Source organism: Gopherus evgoodei, chromosome 7 (genome assembly GCF_007399415.2).
Source record: "Gopherus evgoodei ecotype Sinaloan lineage chromosome 7, rGopEvg1_v1.p, whole genome shotgun sequence".
In the NCBI taxonomy this organism is placed as follows: domain Eukaryota; kingdom Metazoa; phylum Chordata; order Testudines; family Testudinidae; genus Gopherus; species Gopherus evgoodei.
The window spans coordinates 124,708,080-124,732,531 of record NC_044328.1 but is presented as its reverse complement, the minus strand read 5'-3'; the positions used below and the strand labels follow the sequence as shown (position 1 = coordinate 124,732,531).

At 42.0% G+C, this 24,452-nt stretch overlaps 1 protein-coding gene across 1 annotated transcript in view; it reads right to left on the bottom strand.

The window, feature by feature from the left end:
• The window catches only part of MAGI1 (membrane associated guanylate kinase, WW and PDZ domain containing 1), a 503,504-nt gene that overhangs the window by 92,406 nt on the left and 386,646 nt on the right, over window positions 1–24,452 (bottom strand). Inside the window, 2 exon segments of the mRNA XM_030568462.1 lie at window positions 5,928–6,140; window positions 23,003–23,122. Coding sequence (XP_030424322.1) covers window positions 5,928–6,140; window positions 23,003–23,122 — 333 coding nt within the window.

Here is a 24,452-nt window from a genome sequence, read left to right as displayed (position 1 = left end):
CTGTGGGGTGAGAACCACCGGTCTATACTGAAGCGCTACAGTGGCGCAGCAGCAGCCCTGAAGCTGTGCCGCTATAGGCTGCAAAGTGTCGACATAGCTTAGTAAGGGGAACAGGGCTGTCCCTAGGGGGATGCGGGGCCCAGGACAGAAGTGACATCATTTCTGGGACCAACCACATCAGGGGCAGGTAAAGGAGGCTAGTGGAGGTGGTGCCTCCCCAAATAGCCAGGCGCGGCCCCAACAACAATGCTCCCCCTCCTGGGCCCCACTTTGGCGGGGCTGCTGGGCTCCAGGGGGCTGGAGCCATGCCTCCCACCTTCCTGGGGCTGGGCGCACTCTCCCATGGGTGGAAGGGGCGGGGCTGGGGGTAGCCGCCCCCAGTGAGTGGTTCACCCGTCACTGATGCAGCACTGGCCAATCACGCCAACCCACGGGGCCCTCAAAGTGCGGGGCCTGGAGCAGTTGCCCCGATTCGCCGTCCCCTAGGGACAACTCTGCAAGGGAGCTTTGCTTCTTGAAGGGAGGTGGAAATCCACAACAGTCTTCCAAAACCAGAGCTACTGGACACTTAAAAACCCAGGTCTTTGCCATGGTGGACCTCTGCCTGCTGTTTCTGTGAACGAGAAAGGCACTGATATAATATTTTCTAAACCAGGAAAATAAAACTATGACCAAGATTAGTTCAACGCCCTCACTGTCTGCTTCCTGCATTAGCTCCTTCAAATATTTTAAAGTAGAGTTTGGCAAGATTAAGAAACTAAAATATGACTCATCCCCCTCCAGATCATTAGTGTAAACATGCCAAAGCTTGAAAACACAAGTCTAAGACAGACCCTCTGCAGAACAGGGAGAATATTAATATGGTTAGCAGAATTATCCCTGGCATGAAATAAGCATGAAAAAAAGTCTTTTGACCTGGGTGGGCCAATGCTCTTCTTTCCAGATTTTGTGCTCATTTGCTGGAGACAAGGGGTCAAAGTCTGATCTCACAATGACAGATTATTTGTATCTTTCATTAATTCGCAGAGTAGAAAACACTAGTCAGAGGGAATATATATCTCCTGTCTCCGTAAAAGGCAAAACAGTGAGTTTCTTAGTTAAACTGTTCTAGTCAGGGCTAGTTCCCATTAGAAAGGAGATTAATTAGATCTCAGAATGGCCTTTTCCCAACAACAGGTCCTGTGAGGGTGGGATAGGGTGGGAGATGTAAAGTAGGGAGTTTTGCAAACGGGGTGTGGAGCTGGGATAAGGGTTCCAAACCGCAAGGAAGATTTACCTTCAAAAGGATAGCTCAATGGTTTGAGAACGGGCCTACTAAACTCAGGGTTATGAGTTCAATCCTTGAGGGGACCATTTGGGGATTGGTCCTGCTTTGAGCAAAGGGTTGGACTAGATCAGGGGTTCTCAAACTGGGGGCTGGGACCCCTCAGGGGGTCACGTGGTTATTACATGGGGGGTCACAAGCTGTCAGCCTCCACCGCAAAGCTCGCTTTGCCACCAGCATTTATAATGGTGTTAAATATATAAAAGAGTGTTTTTAACCTGGGGGGGGGGGGGTTTGCACTCAGAGGCTTGGTATGTGAAAGGGGTCACCAGTACAGAAGTCTGGACTAGATGACCTCTTGAGGTCCCCCTGATATTCTATGTTCTATGAACTTTTGGGGCTGGTAAAAAGCAAAGATGGAACAAACAAACTGAACACAATCCTGAAAAATATCTGGGAACTTCATCTGGGAGGAGTAGGTAAGAGGGGGTGCCTGGTAAAAGGAGGAGCCAGGCATATCAAAGGGACTTAATGGGCTGGGAAAGAGACTCAGAGAATCAACAGGACTAAGGAAAAAAACAGACACAAGAGGATGCACCGCTGAGATACTGCCTGGCTAACAGGTTGAGAAGTTGTTGACCAAGGAGATCAAAAAGAACAGATGCTTTTCCGAAGAAAGCCATTACAGAGTCGTAGATTCTAAGATCTGGTCTATACTACAGACTTACATTGCTATAACTATGTCGCTCAGGGATGTGAAAAATCCATGCCCCCGAGTGATGTAAGTACACTGACTCAACCCTCAGTGTAGCAGGAGAAATTTTCCCCGTCAACATAGTTACAGCCAGATTAACTATGCTGATACGAGAGCTCTCTCTCGTCGGCATAGAGCATCTTTACTGACACACTATAGCGGTGCAGCAGAACCGATGCAGTGTTTTAAGTGTAGATCTGCCCTTTGACCAGAAGGGATCATTGTGAGCATCTAGTCTAATCCCTTACATAACAAGGGCCATAGAACTCCTGTCCATTACAAGGAAGCCTGTGTACCTAGCCGGACGAGTCTGTCAAATGCCAAGCCTGACGTATTGTAAGCTCCTTGGGATCTTTTTGTTCAGTGACTCTCAGCACCCCCACTTTAAAAATTGTTCCAGTGCCCCTGTGTCACTGGGGCTTCCAGATGTTACTGAAATATGAATAATAGTAATTAATTGTGAATATCACTTGTTTTGTTAATCTGAACTTTCTTCCCTGTTTTTAATTAATCTTGTGTTTAATGGTCGTAGACAGTTGATTTGGGGAATATTTCGTGCAAACCAGGCCCAAGAGAAAGCCTCTTCAGTGGAGAGAGAATTAAGGGAAATGAATGTCTGGAGACTTCTGCCACATCTTGGGTTTCTTGGTCAAGGAGGGCATGGATCAAAGAATCCTCCTCCATAAGGCTTGCTCTTTCCAGGGCTGTAGTCTGCCCCAGTACTACTGTTTCTGTTCATTTGCTCTAGTGCTCACTACAAGTGCTTCCCAAACACTTAAGAAGGATGGACCCTGCTCCAAGCAGCCCACAAGTAGACAGAGGACAAGGGAATAACAGCTGGCAATTTCAATACAATTATGTACAAATGCACAGAAAATGCCTGTGGGCTGAAACACCTTTCACACAGGTGTAACTCCAGTGACTTCAACCAAGTGACTCATGATGTGCAGTGATGAGAGTGGGATCAGGACCCGATCCAACAACACGGATAGAGTGAAAACAGCAGCAAAACCTCATGTTCTATGTGTCAATGCTACAATTTCTGATTATACTGACAGCTACTTTCTTTGGATGCTCTTAAAAAGAAAAAGAAAACAATGAAAAGTAAGTGCAGGAGCATTTATAAACCCTCAGTTAACTTCTGTGTTTCTGAAACAATAGTAACTGTAAAGATCTTAGTTGGCTTCTCTGTTTCTGCTCTGTTCCAGTAATGCTGTGGGTGCTGACTCAGCTTTAAAACGCAACATTAGGCTGAACAAAGATCAAGGAAAGAATGGTCACAGGCATCTCTCCAGTGACTACCTCTTGCCATCCCATACAGAAAGTGGCGGCATGTCCTCCCATGGATATCTATCTGCAGGTGCAAATGTTTCAGCAGACCTGACAACCAGGCTTCTACACATGGAAGGAACTTGCAGTGGTAAATAGAATGTGCTGCACTGGCAGAAGGACTTACATACTTTTGAAATCTGGTCCCTAAGTGCTAACACCAATGAGAGTTAGGTGCACAGCTTTTGAAAATCCCACCATGAACATGTTTCATCACCTAAGTAACTTTGAAAATCTAGCCGTTAGAGCCAGATCTTCAGCTGGTGGAAATCAACAGCACAGCTCCTCTGAAATAACAGGCTCTAGGACAACTGACACCAACTGAGAATCTTGCCCATAGTTTGGAAAGAAACTAGGTGGTGGTGTTGATTAAGCAGAGGAATGTGAGCCAAGGGCTTCTGAGCTCTAGCCTTGGCTCTTTCACCAACCTGCTACATAATCCCATGCCAATCACTTCAGGCCTGATTTTCAGAGACACTGAGGGCTTGCACTGCACATGAAGCGCAACCATCTCTGAAATGAGGCAATTGACTTCTCTCTGCTTCAGGTTTCCTGGTTGTGAAAATGGGAATAACCCCGTTCACTGCTTCCACGCTTCACGGGAGCATTGAGCGGAGTAATTAACACTTGCACAGTGACTGAAGGGGTATGAAGCCCTATATAAATCACAAGGACGCTACTTGAAAGTTCTGGGCGACCAAGATACAGGACGAAGGTTTTAATCCTAAGGGTTTGAGCCAGTTCCCATTGTCCTCAGTGGAATCTAGACAGAGCCATTTAGTCTCTTGTTCTGAGCCTACCAGCAGTGAGCAGCGGGGTGGTCAGCCTCAGGCAGGGGACAGCTTTCACACAATGCTCCTGGTTCTCTTGGCCATGGGGCAGCACCATAGTTTCATGCAGTTTAAGGGCACAAGGGACTGTTAGATCATGTAGTCTGACCTCCTGCATTTCACAAGCCCTCAAGGCAACCCGGGGGGGGGGCGGGAGTTTTGGGGGAATAGAGTGTGCCCCAGACACTGGAATTCTGGGTGGTGGCAGTATACCAGAGCTAAGCTAGTAATTAGGCTTAGAAGCATCCATGCAGGTCCCCACATTTGTACCCTAAAGCTCAGAGTGGGGAAAGAAACCTTGACACCCCTTAACAGGCACAGGACATTTTAGGAAGTGAAACTCCAGGACTTCTTAAGCAGACCAAGTTTGCTTTCACATCTCATTGCCACTCTTTGGGCCAGCCCCAGCCTGCTGGAGGATGTACCACAGGGAACAGAAGAAGGAGTAAACTGTAAGTGCTTGAGGAGACCTTGGTGTAGGTAAGAAATGTGGCCAACTATTAAAAGAAAAAAAGTGAAGAGGGAACAATTTGTTTCAAACGTATCCAACTTGCTCCACAGAGCCCAGGTTACAATGGTTAGACGTGTCAGTGGTAACGAACACTGCCTTGACTTTTTCCAGCCTGGCTGAAAATCAAGCGAAAATGGCAGAGGGAAAAGTCACAGTTGGAAGTGAGGATCTACGCAGATTTGGCTTCCTACACGTTGTTCACAATATTTCAAGATGACAACGAGTTTCAGATTTTCATTAAAACGTTTTACAACAGCAGCTGCTTTTTATAGTTCACAGGAAAAGGTTCAGAATGTTTACATGCTCTCCAATACTACATCACGTCTCTTTACGAACCAGCTTCAACCTCTTCAAGAGCAAAATGACCACTGTGATGCTTATAAGGATTTAAAATCATTTCTTTTACTTTCCACTAGGTGTTGTCCAATCATTCTGAACACACACTCCTGTCAGGTGGGCTCCAGCTCGTTTGGAATTGATGGAGTCATCTAGATCTACCCTAATGCAATTGAGAGTAAAATCTGGCCCACTGAATTCAGCGGACACTATTTAAAGGAACATGAATGTACCTCAAATGACAAATGTGCCCCATCCTGTACAATAGTGGAGAAATTCTCAATTACTCTACACAGCAAGAGATGTCTACTCAGAAATCCCAGCTACTTCCCATTTTAGAGGCATCTATGATTATGTAAGACTGTAAAACAAAGTGACTACATGAGGTTCTGAAGAAAATACACTACTTCTCTCTGTGCTGTTTAATCGGACTCTGACCCGCATTAACATAAGATATCAAAAGGGAAAAGATTCAATGAATTTTCTTAAAATGAAGATAGATTAGAAAATTCTATGTGGTCTTCACAGATAAAGTCTATGAGTCGATGGCATAATTCTACTCTGAACTCTCAAAAAAGAAATACTTTAGTTAACCATAATGCTTCCTCATTTAGCAAATTAGCTATGTTGAGTATAGTGACTGGTTAAGGGTGGGGGGAAATGGAATCAAGGGCTATATAACTTTGTATGGGAAACAGATACACATCTAGGTTAATCCCTGTCATTTTTAAACTATTCTGTGAGCTAGGGGAAATGTGTTATTAACAGAAGACAGTAGAAATACTTCTAACCCAGATTACAATGTGGTTCAATCCAGAACTGGCAGCATTGCAGGGCTCCTATTGAGAAGGGGGAAAAATGCAGCGCATCCTATAATATGGACAAGAATATTTTTTGCTTTACCTGTAAAGCTACTATTCATTTCAGGGACGTCATCCTCATCCTCATTCTCATTCTCTGTATGCACTATGCCAGCATTTTGCATATCATTATAAGACTTGGTTCGTTTTGGAGTCGACTGCTTGAAGTTGGACTGAAGATTTTGCAAAGCATCAGTGTTAATCACTTTCCCACTGACAGGTTGGCTGGGAGGCTTGGGTGTTCCATAATAGTTACCTAGGCAATAGAAACACATTTGCATGTTCAAAAAAGTAGATTTTAAGCTGCAAGATTTTTTATTCTTCTTCTTATTCCAGCAAAACCTCTTTCTCCCCGCAAAAGAGAAAAAAAAAGTTCTTGTTTTTCAAACTATATTTCACTTCTAGAATAGACTAGAAAGATTTATTTCCTTTTAATTTATTCATGTTGAATTTAAAAGTAGAAGCGAGGGTTGCATTGTTTAGGTGCACCGAGCATACAAGGACTAAAACAAAGGCAGCTGTGGTGAATAGCAAAACTTCATCTCATTACATTTGAATTTCAATTAGTGGCCTTTTTATATGTATTCATCACATAATGCTGTGTCAGATTTAGAATGAGCCCTGCAGAAAATAAAAAATTCATTACTGCTATCACCAGATAAGTGATGAAAAACTGGGATGACCTGCTTTAATAGAAGAGTTCTTTTGGGTGGCTGTTGCGTTTTTGAAAAAATAATCTCTTTCTAAAGGAACACTTTGTCAAAGGAAAACACCAAGTGCCACCTGTTTTCTTCAAAGAAAAATTTCAGCTGTTGAGGTCAGTTAGGTTAGAAGTGAACTAGTGAAATCTTTAAATCAAGACTCTTAGGGGCAAATATCACCCTTGCCTTGCTTATACCCACATGCAGCTCCCAGGGACAATTTTGATCCTTTCGGTGAAGTCCCATTTTATGGCAGGTTCGTTCTAGCCTGGATAGCAATCTTCACAATGAAATATTTCAGCATTTCCACTCTACTTCACTTTGCAGTAGCACTTATGAACCCCTGTCATTTAGACCCAATTGCGCTAGGTGCTGTATGAACACAGAGCAAAAAGACAGTCCCAAAGAATCTATGATTTAAGTAAATTTATGATATTCAGAATACAGTTTATATTACTTGTGATTATAAGCAAACAAATCTATATTTAAAATATTAGTTATCCATACCAGTTTCAACAATTCTTACATAATTTTAATTTCTGCCCTTGGGCCACAGAAATGGACTTCAAACATTGTCCATTTAAATACAGCCTTTTATTCTCAGGGATCCCAAAGCAGTTTCAAAAATACATTTCTACCTCTCCACCTCCATGTTTATATATGCACATGATTTATATCAGCCATAATTCTTTTCAAAATTCTACTCTGAAAACACACAGGTAAATTTGATTACATTATGCTTTATATCTTCAGCTAACTAGATTACATGTAAAGAAATAACGAGACAATGATTTGTCATAAAAGTTTTATCAGAATCCAAACCTTGCTGACAAAACCCTTTTAGTGCACCATACCATCCTATATACTGTATATTCTCTCCCTCTAATACATAGAGACATTCAGAGTACACAATGTGTGTGTATATACAGATACACACAAAATGCAGATTATCCCAAATAAATACACATGAAACCTGTATACTACACCAAACCATCATGTACTGTATATATGCCATATACATTACAAACACACGCACAAACTCCTGCCTATAGGAGAATGTGTTTTATGTGTTTAAAATTAATAAATGAGTTACACACAGATGTAGACAAACCTGCTGTACGCACAGCTAAAAAGCAGTAATCCCTAGGTTTGCAGTAGAACAGGCAGTTATTTTACAACGTCCAGTTACAGCTCACTAGAGCTTGATGTGGAAATCACATACATTATGAATTTTAATCCATAAAACGTAACATTTATCTGAACGGTCATTTGAGTGGTTGAATCAATCTTCTCCTTTCAAGCTTCTACTCTAGTCCAGCCCTGAAGCTCTATTTCCATTGGCCTTCGGGGTGAATTAAGACAGGAATCATGTCCGAGCAGTCAGAGGGTTGTGTGCAGGAAGGAGAGTGAAAAACCAAGCAAACACCCGTGGGCCCTGTGAAGGGCATGGGGATAGATTGGGGCAACAGGGAGTGAGAAAGAGTCCAACCAGGAGAAAGGATCAGCTGAGTTCATCAGAGAGGGCCTGCAAAAGAAAGGCTAGCTTCTGCTGCTAAGCAAATCCCAGTTTGCCTTCTCGGCTTACCCTGCACAAAGATCTTACCCATCGCACTGCCGTCTTAGAGTACAAGGACTAGGATTCAAAATTGACAGTTTCTGGAAATCAGAGGGAATCCCTTCTCAGAGCATTTAGCGATGTAGAAACACTATGAGCTTCATTCTTGGTAAGCTCCATTCAAGTGTCTATAAAGGATCAAGGAGTCAACTCCGTAGATCACTGCAATGTTCAGCATTACCTTTCTGTTTTATTTTTCATTTCAGAATCTTAAATGTACACAGATGCATAATTTATAGGGAGAAGGAAATGACTTCCTCTGGAAAGAGCCCCTAATGGGGATGTCGAATCTTACAGCAGGTGCAGTCTCTGCTAGAGAAATGATTCTTACGTTCTATCTGCTGCAGGAATATTTTATGGAGGAGGAGGAGTAATGTGAGAGAGAAAGGAGGGGGAACATAAAAGAGGTAGGAAGAAAAGTTAATCTATCTTACTCTATTCTGTACTTCTCCACAGATTCAGTATTACTTGGTTATTTCTCTTTTATGCTCTGTGTATTTTACAAGGATACTAACAGGTGATTACAAAGATAAACGAATGTATAAAGCACATGGGTAGCAATTCAGCTTCTGTGTGTGGCCTGAACACAGATACTTTGTCCAGCATTTATTTCAGCGATTTTGTAAGCTGTTAGACCTACAAATATGCAATACATATGAAGTTTTAGACAAAGGGTACATAGGTGTGTAATGGGGACAGAATTTTGATAATCTTGGTAAGTATGTAACACAGATGTGCTAAAGAGGTCTCTTGGGGACCCCTTTGTTAAAATTCCACCACCAAATTCAAGGAAAGGCTAGGATGATTTCTCCCTGCCTCTGATGAGTTCATCTCCCTCTCAGATCTTCCGGTAATAATTTAGACCAATGGTTCTTAACCTGCGGCCCAACCGGCACACAGCTGCAGCCCATGTGACATCCTCAGGGCCAGACAGGCAGTGTGTATATATATGGTTTGGATGCGGCCACATAACACAGAGAGCTGCTTGTGTGACTCACAATGGTAATTAGATTGAGAACCACTGGATTTAGAGAGAGTGCTCATAAAAATATGAGTAGTGGCAATCACTTTCTAAAAAATATCAGGCAAAAATGTCTCAAGTTTGACAACCGAAGTCTCTAGTCACTTAGTCAGTATTTTTTTTAATTATTTTTTGCTTTTGGAATATATCATATTGAATCAACACATTTGTTTTTTCCCCCAAGGGAGAATATTACCAAAGTTCCCTAAAAACATCTTTAATTCCCCTCTTACTTCCAATTACCTAAATTACTCATCTACTCATATTTTTCAAGCTATATGTTTCAATGTCCGCACAGTAGAACCTCAGAGTTCCAAACACCAGATTTACGAATTGACCAGTCAACCACACCCCTCATTTGGAACTAGAAGTACACAGTCAGGCAGCAACAGTGTCGCCCCTCCTCCCCCAAATAAATAAATCAGCAAATACAGTACAGCACTGTGTTAAACATAAACTACTAAAAAAAAAAAAAAAAAAAGGTAAAGCAGCATTTTTCTTCTTCATAGTCAAGTTTCAAAGTTGTATTAACGTCCATGTTCAGTTGTAAACTTGAAAGAACCACCATAACATCTTGTTCAGAAGTACGAACATTTCAAAGTCACGAACAACCTCCATTATGGGAGGTGTTTGTAACTGCAAGGTTCATATGTATTTCAATGTGGCAATCTATTTAGACTGCCTGTTTAACTTAAAATGGATGGTCCTTGGGGTAGGAACTGATTCTTTTTCTGTGTTTTGCCAGGGCACTTTGAAGATAAAAACTCACCATGAATAAAAATCTCAAACTGTGGAAATGCCATACCACAGCCTGGCTCCCAGGACATCAACTGGAGATGACTAGACTCAATGGAAATGTTCTTGTGCGTCTCAAATTCGTGTTTGCTGCATTCAAATAAGTATATTTCTCTACGCTGCTCAGTTCATTTGGAAGGTGCTGCAACAGAGCACTGGATGAATGGGCCACAGGGCTCCTGGTACAGCCTTTGGCTCTTTAATAATGGATGCAGTAACTAAAGCTCACGTTTGCTCCCATGCGTGTACTCCACCAGAAATGGCATCTAGAGCTTCCAGACTCATGGGTACAGAAACAGGGGAGACATGCAGTCAATGAAAGGGTTCTCTGCACCATTAGGCAGGAAGGCTGAGAGGGAGATACCAGCTGATTTGTGGGGGCAGGAAGTTATTTTGTGGCATCTGCCAGGTTTTCCCTTTTCAAACAAAACGAGCAACATTTGGTATAATTGTCATCTCCTGAAAGTGTGTAAACATTGAAGCTGGGCTGCCACCATTTAACTTCCAACACAATCAAGCAACAACCCAAAACAAACATTGTCTTTTGTCACTGATTGTAATTAGCAGCAGTTTGGCCTTGATTTTGATCAATGTAAAAAACGAACATGTCAATACTGAATGTAGCTCTCTCATATCTGCTCACAGGTCTCACATTTTAAAAAAAATCTGAAGCTATATCAAGTACTTTCTCTGTTCTTTTGAGATTCCTCTTTTTAAAATTCTTCTTACTGTTTATTTTTTACAGAGCTGGTTGAATAGTTTTTAAAATATCCCTCATTTCATGATCAAAATTTAAAATACTTTTTTGGTTTGCTGTTCTTTGGGTGGAAAGTCACATCACTTCCTATTAATGAGTATTTGGACTACCATAAGGAAGTCAGTCTTGAAAGCCTCAAAAAGCTTAGTACAAATGATCATCCATTCAGAAATTTCTATTGGAATTTTGAGTATTTGCTATTTGTTGTTTTTTCAACTTCTGTATCAATTATTTCAAATCAACCAATCAAGAAGAGGCAACACCACCCTCTGTTTTAGCAACTCAGCCACACACCAGGAATAACAAACAGTGAAAAGTCAAAGCAAAGCATTTATGAACCACCCATAAGCTGGAAATTATTTGTTTAAAGTATCCTGCTAATAAACAAAGAATGTATACATGAAAAGGCAATTTAGCATTGGTCTGTGAGAAATTTATGAACCAAAATGGGCTAAATTCATAACAAATATAATCTGTACTGAATCGTCCACTCAGCTCTAATTATTAACATCATCTTACTCTTACAGCACACAACACCCATTATCCCAAAGGATCCTAAAGCATGTTACAAACAACATACAGTAGTGATGGCCTGACTTTCAGAGGTGCTGTGCTCCTACAGAAATCAGTAGGAGATCTGCAGTGCCACCAGCACCTCTGAAAATTATGTCTGTAGTTCTGAATTCACTGACTCCTATAGCAAAGCATAATTTTGCAATGATAAAAGAAAAGCCCTCTCTTTGCAATGAGGAGCTAACACTTCAGAGGACACATACTATCTTCAAAACTCCAGTATTGTGCTTTGACAATGTTTCTACTAATGGCTTATGTCTTAAAAAGCAGTCTCTGTTGCATTCTATATTAATTCAAAATGGCATTCTGAGGAAGAAATGTAGATAAATACGAAAATTAAGCAAGGTCTTGACATGCAGAATCAAAATGTAATTATTAATGTAATTTGTTTTTTGAGCCGTGCCTCTTTTGTCCGTTCTCCAGAAGAACCAAAACGATTGACCCTTAATTTCACTGAAAGTGGCTCTGTTCATCTAATCCAATGAGAGTGCTTGTGTCTGATTAGCACAAGACGAATTGATTCCTGGAAGTGGAGATAGGGTTACAGTGTTTTAGCTGTTCACTTCCCAGACTGTATTTGGCTACGGATTTCTACGTTTAGATGTCAGATCTGGCTGCTGTCTGCAGGAATCACCTAACTGCAACCCACATTGATTAGCAATTGCCTTGAGGACATTCAGAGTATCCAGGCAACCAAGAGGCGGCCAGAGATGTAGCATCTGGAACGGGAAGCAAAGCACAGCATGGTTTTGCAGTCAGCAATGAAAGAGAGCACTGAGAAATTAAATTACAATGTATGTAAATCAAATCTCCTTTATATTTCTGATTCTCTTGAGATGGTTCAAAATGGGCTAGCTGAGAGATCAGTCTGGATGTTTTGTTGGGAATTAGCCAAAATGTTACAATAGGCATATTTTAATTTATGGCTTAAATTCTTGGGTAACAACCAAGAATCTTGCATTATGATCTCATTGGCCAAATAGGCTGGGATTTTCATTGGGGCTTAATGAATACAGGGACATGGACACCAAACTCCCTTAGGCTCCATGAAAAACCTAGACATAATAAATAACTTCAAAATCGTTTTCTACCATGTGGATGTATCAAAATCATCACCATTACGGTGAACGACAGCTAACAGAAAATCATTAGCTATCACTCCAACCACATGGCTATTGTTCAATCTGTATATAGCTGCATACAAACAGATTTAATGCAGACAAAAAATTAAACAAAGATATTCACAGAACTAAAACCCACTTCCCCAGTTATGCTTTAACACTGCAGCATAGTTTGTTGGGGGGCGGGGAGGAAGGAAGAGTCTGACCGTAACAGGCAAGCAGGGATATCTTGGCTCCACCGGCTGTGGCTGACTCTGTGAATTCAAGATTCTTTCCTGAAGTCAGGCAGGGACCATTAATGTTAACATCACATTGGAGTATCTGTTGTACACACACAATCTGATATGTATATACAAACACAGGTGCATACATATAGGTATATATAAATACACACCCAAAATTGCTGTGAATTGCTATACACACCATATGCTCTAGCTAACGTGAACCCACAAAAAGCAAGGAACAGCACATATGTTCTACTACTCCTGCCACACACACTTCCCTTAGCATGACAACTAGCATACAATACAGACTATTCATCTCAGCTTTATTGCTGAGCCTTTTCGCACATAACCCCTTACCAGATTATCATTTCCTCAACATGGTCATGCGTGTTTGGTGCGCTAGATGGTTATGTTGGACGAGGGTAGTTTGGAGGATTGTGTACACAAGGTGGTTCTGAGGGGGGTGGAAGGCTGGTGTCTAGGAGGTCAGAGAGCATGGGCTGTAGTATGTGGCTGTTGTAGTGGAAAGGGGTAAGGAGCACGCTCGCAGACGGAAGCATCGAAGGTATGCACTATTAGGTGGCTTACCCTTTCACTTCCTTGCTCTTAGGGCTAGGTGTCAGGTATGTTGTGTGCATAGCAACCCTAATGGCTTCATAACAAAATTTTTGTGTATTATTTCATACAGGTTCTTTGAATGCTTCGGTGTAAGCTGGAAGTTGGATGAGGTGGAGGTAAGGGCCAGACCTCTGACACACAGAAGTACAACTGCAGCAGAAGATATTTTGTCTTTTAGTAGCCACATGTGAGTCCTTCCTTGCTGCAAGATAAAATGTGCCAGAAAGCCTAGCTTACAATTGATAATATTTCATGTGTGTTCAGCACCCATTAATGAGGCTTGAACGTGTCCAGCTCCTATCAACAACCGCTCCTGTATTCTCAACCTCCATTGATCAGGCTTGTGCACATAGCACATACTGTGTCCATAACAGCTAAAAATAACCCTAAATCTTACATTCAAGCGCCCCCTCAAAAAAAAAGAACAAAACCCCTCTGTCCTTTATGCTAGAAATCCTCAGGATCAACTTTGCTACCAAGTTTTGGGTCAACAGGCAATGATTTTAAGAGACAGCTGTCCACAATGAAGAGTAGCGCTACCGAGAAAAAAGTTTAGCCGGAGACAAAGATATCCTATTAAAAATGTATGAACCATACAAAAAATCCATAGAAAATTCAAAGGGCATAAAAATTAACCTTCTATGAAATTTCACACCACTTGTCTACCTATATATTGAGAAAAACAGGAATTTATGTTCCATTTTAGAATGCAACTAACTACACTCTTCTTTTTTACCAGAGAAAAGGAAAAGAAAAGCATGAAGTCAAGGGGGGTGGGAATCTTTCCACAATATGTAGATGTTAATAAGTGGATCTTTGACATGATACACTGTAGTGCTCTAAAGGAGCCATTATGATTTATTGAGTCAATCCGTAGTACGTAGACCTTAATAAGCGGATCTTATCTTATTAAGTGGAACATGTTTTTCTGCCACATGTGCATCCACAGCATCTGCCACCCCAGTCTTCTGATCTTTCTCTTCATGTTTTGCATACCATGGTCACTGCACTCATTTCGGGGCTGTACAAAGTTGGTGAGACCCACAGAATGCAAATCAACAAGAAACTAGAACAAAAAAAAGCAACTGTTCTATAGAAACAGATGGAGGAGGAGGGCCAGTGGACAGAAATATGCAGAACACACACATCAGAAATATTAGGTAAAATGGAAGTTTCTTGGAATTCAAGTGGTGGTCTCTGAATGCATCCTGGGACTTTTGCTGCTATTCTAGCTGGACCGTTAAGGTAGCTGATTACAGTCATTAAGTACTTGTAATCAAGGTCCCTGTCTAAAGTAGCCAGTTTAATATTATATATGCTAATAAGTCACCCATTACTTTAAGTGATGAAACTAATGAGGATTACTTATTACTTTTCTTGGCACTCTCACAACGCCAGTCCCGAGAATGAAAGGATGATGCCTTGACAATAATGCTCTATAATTTAACAACCCTTCCCACATTACAGCACTTTTTCAGCTGAGGATCACTAAGTGCTTTACAAGCATTCATTAATGAAGCTGCATAACACCACAGTGACACTTGGCAGTCACCCACTTCCCACCCCCTGACTTCCCCTCTCAGAACCCCTGGCCCATTCACACACACTCCGCACCTTGTCCCCTAACGGTCCCCCTGGGACCCCACCTCCGATCCAATCTCCCCTGCTCCCTGTTCCCTGACTGCCCTTCCGACTCCTATCTATATCCCCACTTCCTGACAGGCCCCCCAGGACTCCCACTCCCAAACCTCCCTGTTCCCCATGCCCTGACCGCCCCCCCAGAACCTCTGCCCCAATCAACTGTCCCCTCGTCCCTGACTGCCCCCCAGGACTCCCCGCTCCCTTACCCAACCCCTCACTCCTCCAGGATCCCTTACCAGCAGCAGCTCGCAGCCGCGACACCCAGCCAGAGCCAACTGCGCTCCTCATGCTGCCCAGCGGGAGCAGTGGGTCAGAGTGCGGCCTGCGTGGCAGCAGGGGAGGGGCCGGGGACTAGGTTCCCCGGCTGGGAGCTCAGGGGCCGGGCACGATGGTCCCGCAGGCTGGATGTGGCCCGTGGGCTGTAGTTTGTCCACGTCTGCTCTAAATGGACTTTTCCTTTCTGAATGTATCACCATAGGGTGATGGCATTACATTTCACATTGGATCACCATTCCACCCAGCATGCACACACTACAGAATCTCCCAGTGTCAGAGCAGTGCTACCAACTCTTGCCATTTTAAAGTGCATCTGATGGTACTGGATGTTTTACTTCCAGGTCCAGCACCTGAAGTCAGATTACTGGAGAATCTCAGCTTTCATTAAAAATAATGTCGAAGAGAAAAAGCTTTAAAAGTAAAGCCTGGTTTCTGTTAACCACCAAAACAAGAAGGCAAATTGAAAGAACCCAACACTTATTAAAATCTTCTGATTTTGGAACGTTTTGGTTTGGCATCACTTTTGGAGGAGATTCAGAATGTAAATGGGCTGGTGCAGCACTCTCCCATGGGGGAAAAGGTAGCAGCCCCCTGAACCATTTGGAAGTAACTGCCATACCCACTCTGCTTCAAAGAGAAAGCTTTTTGCAGTACAAAACCACAAGCCATATTGTCCTTAACTCAGGAGCTAGGCTACACATTCTTGAGTGCTATCGACTGACAATTATCAGTTGACTATTTACATCTACACCGACAGAGCACTCTCATAAGGGGCTGCATCCAATCCAATCTCCCAGCCTTCTGTGGCTCCACCTTCAGTTCTTTTCTCTTTTTAAAGCGGAATCCACAATGGACTCAATATCCTATGTGTTACCCTTCCTCTTATCACTCCAGTGGCCTGTTTTAGAATCCTCCTTTCCAGCCACTCTTGTCCTCAATAAGCTAAGTGCAAGAGAGCTTTTAAAATGATGTCAATTTTCACAAGGCTTCACTGCTTCTTTTGGCCTCGCCCTCACTGTCAACTTTCCAAGTGCTACCTTAGCAAAGGGGAGGGAAGGTGGCGACGGTTTCTCTTCAATTTCTGAAATAAAGACCTCTGAGACCTCTGAGAGAGAAGAGCAACAAGAATGATTAAAGGTCTTGAGAACATGACCTATGAAGGAAGGCTGAAGGAATTGGGTTTGTTTAGTTTGGAAAAGAGAAGACTGAGAGGGGACATGATAGCAGTTTTCAGGTATCTAAAAGGGTGTCATCAGGAGGAGGGAGAAAACTTGTTCGCCTTAGCCTCCAATGATAGAACAAGAAGCAATGGGCTTAAACTGCAGCAAGGGAGATTTAGGTTGGACATTAGGAAAAAGTTCTTAACTGTCAGAGTAGTTAAACACTGGAATAGATTGCCTAGGGAAGTTGTGGAATCTCCATCTCTGGAGATATTTAAGAGTAGGTTAGATAAATGTCTATTAGGGATGGTCTAGACAGTATTTGGTCCTGCCATGAGGGCAGGGGACTGGACTCGATGACCTCTCGAGATCCCTTCCAGTCCTAGAGTCTATGAGATGTAGCAGGGCAGAGGCGTAATGTGCATGTAGAAGTAAAATTGGGGTCTGCAGTGGTATCCAGCAATAAACACACCACTAGACGACTTGATAAACCTTCAGAAGGCAAACTCATCTTCTAATGTCAAAACACTCTCTATACTTCCTAGACTGTACTTCGATTAGACCACCAGAGAAACTACCAAAACATAGCCTGGAAATGCATAACACAAGTAGGCACTGCATTTTTACTAATTTAGAATGTTTCTACCTTTGCGTGATTCTTTCAAAAGTCCTGTAAACTCTGCTCAGAGTGGAGTGCTAGCTTATCAAACCCAACAAAATCATAGAGCTAACATGCCAATTGAACTTCAGTCACACAGTTCTTCATTGCATACCATTCCCCCTTCCATTATGTTTAGGTTGTCTAATTAGCTGATAAGCTCTCCAGGGCAAGAACTCAAGTCTTTTTTTCCTCTCTGAAAACCATCTAGAGCAATACATTCTTATTATTCTAAGATGATGAAGACAAAGAGCATCAAAGTTGATTTAGTTGGGGATTGGTCCTGCTTTGAGCAGGCGGTTGGACTAGATGACCTCCTGAAGTCCCTTCCAACCCTGATATTCTATGAAGGTGATAGCTATGTTAGTCTCCAGTAAACGTATGTGAGACTGAGTTTTTTTTGAGTTTTACCTTCTTCTTTCATATGGCTGGTGTTTCACCTGAAGTTGATGGAGCCAAATAGCTACATCAGGAGTAGCAGAAAATGAGTTCTATGACCCCAGTTTACAGTACGACATTATTGGCAGTTTCAGGAGAATTCTAACCTCCACACTGATAATATATGCAAATCAGGAGTAGGGTAGGTAAAGAAGAGGAAAGGTAAAGGAAGAAGAAAGTTGACTTAGAATGAAAAGCTGGATGAATAACCCAAGTATCAGAAGGATTTAACTTTGTCTTTGCTATTTATTTTTTTTAACAGAATCTGTTATGATCACAACATTGACTTCTAATTACATCACTGACTGGATCAAAATCAAGATCAACACTGGTCAAACCAAATGTAAAGTATGTTTAACAACAAACAACAACAACAACAACAAACCCGTAAACAAATCTCACAAAGTCAGAAAAATCATTCCCTGGACTGTTATTTATTGCATATTACAGTGGAATTGTATGTATCAAGATTCACACATCTCTATTATCATAATTATTTCTTTATTCTCATGGATTTTCCTTTGGAGAGTACAATGGATTTTCACATGTGCCAAGAACCAGAAAATCCAGTTGACATCAATGGGAGATGAGGCTGTTCAAACTCCTGAAAATGAGATGCCAAAATTCCACATGCCTCTGCTATACCAACCAATATTAAATTTCCCTGTATCATCAGAAAATGATGAAAACAGCAGCAATATTCTTTTGAACTGGAAAAAAATATCTAAAATAGACATAGTATATGTTTTATCAGTTTAACATATAAACATGTGTACTGTGAAATGGCCACATTTAAACTGCCCTAGCTGAGCACACCATTAACTGAAAACTAATTTCCAGAGACTGTCCCAAGAGCCGGCTTAGAGACAGGTACTCATTTTCCCTTTCAAAGTGGAAAGGTCAAAAGAGGACTGGGATGTGATAGGAAAGCAGTTCAACTAATCTATTTTGAGCATCATGACAAGGAAAACTAATTGAGTGTTATAGTTAGACATAGGAAAAGAAAAAAAGCTCACTTCGGGGTAGTTTAGCTATTGGAATATTAGCAGTGATGCTAATTAACTCACAGCAGCGGAAGAGTGAAACCAAACTATAAAATTAGTAACATCATGCAATGCTAAACCCATAAAGATTTGACATTGCAATCATTTCGCCCGGTGCAGCTGTAGGTGAAGATTCAAGTGCAATGTTTAAAGGTGACGCTACAAAGGAGTATAAAAAGCTTGGGTTTAAAAAAAATTCAGGATTTTATTATACATCCTAAAGAAGCAAAAAAGATGCAAAAAAAAAAGACATTGTGGGCCTACTTTAAGCAGATAATTAGCCGTACTTCGGATTTCTTTTGCACATATTTTGCATTAGTTCCTTAAGGGCTGCAAAATAAGTATGTCTTCACCCACTTCCCTACTTATGTCAGGATCCATTTGGCAGTGTTGATCCGCCCAGCAGATGGCAATATAGCTTGAGCATGGTTTTATCTCCTTGTTGCTCTTGTTGTTTCTTTGACAGTGCATCACCTTCATTGATGTTGTAAGATGATGAAGCACTGCTCTAAAAATAATGGCATGCATCTCACTTATACCAAGGCCTCTTTACACAGCTCTGTAAGTCTAAAGGGGCACTAAAGAAAGTATAAATATAACTTGTGCCCCCTTCAAGGCCCTGTGATGCGGCCAGAGTGGTGTAAAGGCACCATAGTGGAAATGAGAATCAGGCCCAGTGTTTAGAACACTAACTTATGGCCGGAAAACAGCAGTTATTTACTCACAGTTCTTAGGTCATCATGCCAAAACAATGGCTATCGTTTTTTATTTGTGAATTTCTCTCTGACGGAATCATGCTTATACTGTAGTCAGCACATACACAAGTAGAATCTGGAAGGCTTTCCCCCTAACTGCTATAGTCTCCTAAAAGTGAACTCCCAGGACTCTGGGAGTGAAAGTCAGCACAAGATCATTGGAACCACACAACTTCCCTACCATTTCTCATTATAGCAAATCAGCCTCAGGAGCATAATCAGATATGTTCCTGATGGAGAACTTGATGAGAGAGAGAGACATAAACGGAGATGAGAGGGGAAGGAAACTGAGAAACAAGGGTTTGGTAAGGTGCATCAGAGGCTTTATGACAGCACATATCCGATTGGGACAGAACTCAGAGTGGACCAATCCTATGGAAATAATGCTCTCCAGGGGACTGGGAGCACCTCAAATCATTTTTAGCAGCATTTTTGTCTGGTCAAAGGACCTGTAGAGAGGGTGAGGTCTCCTTGGAGAAGGGAAATAAAATCAATTCCAGAAAACCATCCTGAAAAGGAACAAGTCTTTAAATGGACAGGGGCAGAGACTGAAACAAAGAGCTGGATGATGAAGGATGCACAAGTGGGAGGATAAGAGAAAATGAAAGGAGGAGCGAGGCTAGAGGACACTAGAAAAATAAGCCAGCGGTGTGTAAACTTTTCTGGTCATCTTCCATTAGTATTTCATTTTCTCATATGGTTTTATTTTCAGGGACAGCATGTTCTCATGGCTACCACTATAAGCGATTTCAACAGCCACGATACTGACTGGGGTTACTCAGAACCAGACAGTAAATGATTGGTGGGGTGGTCATCGAACGATGACTTTATTTTCATCCATGACCCAAAACAACAGAGTACATTTCACTCACTTAGATGGTCACGTGATTACTCATCTGACCTCTGCTGGGTAACATAACTAGACTGTCACCCCAACCAGCATCAGATGTGCTCCTGGACAACTTTCTACATAGTCAACATAGACCATCACGCGTCTATGTCAGCCTTCACCTGCCCATTGTGAGAAGCTTCAAGAAAAGCTGAACTTTCAGGAAACCTAACTAGAAGTTCAGTGAAACCCTAGAATGAAGTATCGTTACCATTTCCTGGCTTTCCATCCCAATCAACAAAGCCTACAACCTTTTCTGTGGAGCCACCTTCAAGGATGTGTGTGTGTCCATTTCATGAGGCTATCGCTCTGTTTAAATTCCTTGTTTAAATGCTAAATGTTCAAAACTATTGAAGTGGTACAAACAGTTTGGAGAGCCAGTTATTGCTGACCACTTAATACAGCCCTTAGATGCTAGAAGACGAGCAAGATGGGAGGAAACAACAGGGAATATGAATTTCACCCATTCCTGCCAGAAATCATGGAAACTTCTGCCTTGACTTGGCTCGGCACAACCCCCACCAGTGCTGCCCTGTCCTCCTGTCACCCCAAACCAAGGGGCTAGCCACTTGCTTCAGACTGCAAAAGTTCCCCTGAATAAGCTCATAAAACAGCAGAGTCACAATGACGTAATCCACTTAATCGGTGTGTAGGAACACTCACAAGCACTGAATTAGACACTGTACTTAGCAACATCAAACCTGGAATGGCGACAGGCTACAACAACATTTTACCAGAGTTCCTGAAACACCTTGGAACCAAGACCTGTCACTGGCTATCCAAATTCCTGATACAGGTTGTTAATGAGGGTAACCTGCGAAGGATCTGGAGGATGTCAAAAGTGATCGCCTTTTTAAAATCGCTTTTTCCCGCATTGTGTGAGAAAGGACCCAGACCAATCTCTCTGCTATCTATTGTCTTCAAAGTCCTGAGCAGCTTATCCTTCAGTGTATATCTCAGAGGTGGAGACTGCTCTCCGTGTTGACCAAGCTGGCTTCGGGAAGAATCAAAGCACATGAGATCAAGTCCTAGCCCTTGTTACATATATAAAAAACAGGTTTCAACAAAACCTGAAGACAGGAGCTGTTTTCTTAGACCTGACAGCGGCCTATGATACAGTATGGCACACTGGTCTTCTGGTAAAATTATCAAGAGTTCTCTTAGCATGGGTTGAATGTCTACTTGTGAACTTCCACTTTGTGATAGGCATTTTCAGGTATATAGTGGAGATTGCCTTCTCCATGCATTTGTTCAACCCAACGGCTTATCCCAAAGCTACATGTTTGCGCTCCCCCTGTTCAATCTGTACACAAATGGCCTGCCACTGACTCAGTCACGCTAGTCTACCTATGCAGACGATATCTGCTGCAGTGCCCCGTTGTGCTCTTTCACCGGATTGGAGAACATCTTGAACACCGACCTGGCCAAGATGGCAGCCTACTGTAGCAGTTTGCACCTTCAAACAAGTGTGACTAAGACAGTTTCAAGCGTCTTCCAATTCCAAAATTCAAGTGTCCTCCTCAAAAGGAAAATGACAAACACGAGACAAAACCGGCTTACCTTGGGGTCACACCACCTTTTTTTGACTTTCCATAACCATCTAGAAAAGACTGCTGGCAAAGTCAGGACCAGGAATAATCTAATCAGCAAATTAGCCTGCTCAACATGGGGTGTAGGCACAGATACTTTGTACCCTAACTCTGGCATTGTGCTATTTCTCAGAGAAATACTGTGCCCATGTGTGGGGCATTCGCCTCATGCTAGATTGGCTGACATCAAACTGAACTCAACCATGAGTATCATCACAAGCACCCTGCGCCCCACTCCTATCCCATGGCTACCAGTTCTGGTGCCACCTGCCCCCCCCCCACACATTAATTGCAAAGAGTCTACAGCCAGACTGATGGAAAAGCTACGTGTCAGTTCAGGTCTTCCACTGTTCACAGACATTTTCAGTCACCCCAGATCACAACTTATGTCAAAGCGTCCACTGTGGTCTCAACTGCTAGACTGAAATCTGTCAGCAGTAACCCTATGGCGTGATGAATGGCCAGCTAAAAACATCTGGAATGGTTTCCTTGTCGCTGATCTAACAGTTTGACTGCTGGGATTTCACCTGCCACGTCACCTTTGGACATATTCCTTGGCCAGTTTGGAATCTGTTCAACAATCTCTACACATGGGGTCTGCACAACGACCCATTTTGTCACTCTGACCTTCGTCAGTCAATGGTGCATATTGTTGACCAGTGTCAAGTGACTAGATTTCATGGTGGCCTTAAGACCCTTCATTGTGCTGATGAAAATGCTATTGGGTGACTTGGCATCCACTTCAAATGCTACAAGAGGATGGCTACCGATGTAATTTTATATGATAGGTAACTGGACTACAAGCAGAAAGAAAAACTTAATACCACAGCGATGTAGGAATTCTCTATATTTCAAAGTAAGTGTATTAGGGTTGGTCTCTAATGCAAAGAAAATGAACTGTGTCTTCGCTAGGATAAAAGGTGTGTGAACACAAGTTAACCAACTGGAGACAAAATCCTGGCATAGTTTGTAGTTTTCACACAATTTATCAGATCAAGTTAAAAACTAGACTTCCCCCATAGCCTAACTTGACATGCTAATTTGTGTGAAAACCATGTACTGCCTTGCCTTCACTGCGATTTTATCTTGAGTTAGCTAACTAGAGTTAAGAATAGACCATGTTTTCCTTAATGAAGACAAAATCTAAGAAGCAGATAAAGTCACTGGCCTCCACATCATTATATTGACTATATAAGTCTCTCCTTCAGCTTATGTTACTGAACCAGCTCCCCGCTATGCCATACCTTCATATGTTCCTACTTCAAGAAGAGTTCCACTCTGCTCAAGGTCCAGAAACTCCTGCACAGTCAGGAAGTTATAGTCCACACCAGGCACTTCTCCTTCTCGTGGAGGACGGGTTGTGCCTAAATGGAGAAAGCTACAAGTTAGTGCAACATCAATATTATCAGGAATTAAATGAGACATTGAAACATCTTCCATGGAAATAATAGTATCAGGAAATTAATTCTCCCATGTGAGCTATGTGGAAAGAAACCTTGAGAGTCAGTTAGCATGAATTCTAGAATTTACAGACCAACATAAATACTGCCCTGGAAACCAGCTTACACACTGGGTATTTCTAATGAACTGTTTCCGTCACCTTTTTTACTTTACTTTGCTGGAGCAGTGTAAAGGGGCTAAAATGTAACTGAGAATTAGACCGTATGTCTTTCCTCATCTAGTGTAACCATCAGATGTCATCCGGGACCAGCGGACACTCGTGAATACAATGCATAGTAAATGATTTATCATGTAACTTACACACTGAACACAAACACACAGATAAGGAGGGGAATAAATTATTTAATAAAATGAAGATCAGGGAACTTCGGGATTCATTTCAAACCTCCCCATAATTTCTTTATTCCTACCTTCCTCCTGAGACTATTTATTAACCATTTTTCCCCTTCTGTTTTTTATGATGGCAAAACTGCAGCTAGTGGTTTACTGTACTGGCTGGCTTTTTTACGTGACAATTGTATCTTTGCCATAATTCCTCTGAGCCATTTAGATGGATTTGTGTGTTCCATTTCAGTGTTCTTAATTTCCTGAAAAAGTTCAAGTTAAAAAAAAAAACCCACAGATGTGCTTGTTATCAGCAGGACTGTCTGTGACACGCATTGAATGCATTAAAAATGCTGAGCCGTAGTGTAAAAAGAAAAACATTACATCAGCTAGATAACATTTGTCACCTCGCATCAGTCTCCAATAACGAACGTACAGAAATAAAAACAACACACGTTAGGGTGCCCTATTTGGGGGAAGGTTTAAAAAAAACAAACCAACAACTCTCTGTGTTATTGTCTAGCACAAAGATTGTTCTCAGATGTTTGTGCTGCTATCCATCCTGCCCTGAATCTGAGCAAGTGTTACTGACTGCGATTCAGAAAGAAAGACGGAAGGGAAACCCCGCCTCCTCCTTTCTTGTAGCAGAACGGCAGACTTGCCGGCTGGACACACGCCTGGCAGATGGCATTTCAAAGAGTTTTCATGAACCATCTGGGATGTGTACAATGATTACAAACCACACTTACAACAAAGCCAGAAGGGTTTCTTCTCAACAGGAAAAAAAAAAAAAAAATTCCCTGTCTCAGGAAGGGCATGCTAAAAATAACCAGTGTCTTCCATTCTGAGATTGTATATGGCCTAGACACAAATGCATGACTAATTTGCAGCATGTATGTTAGAGATTAC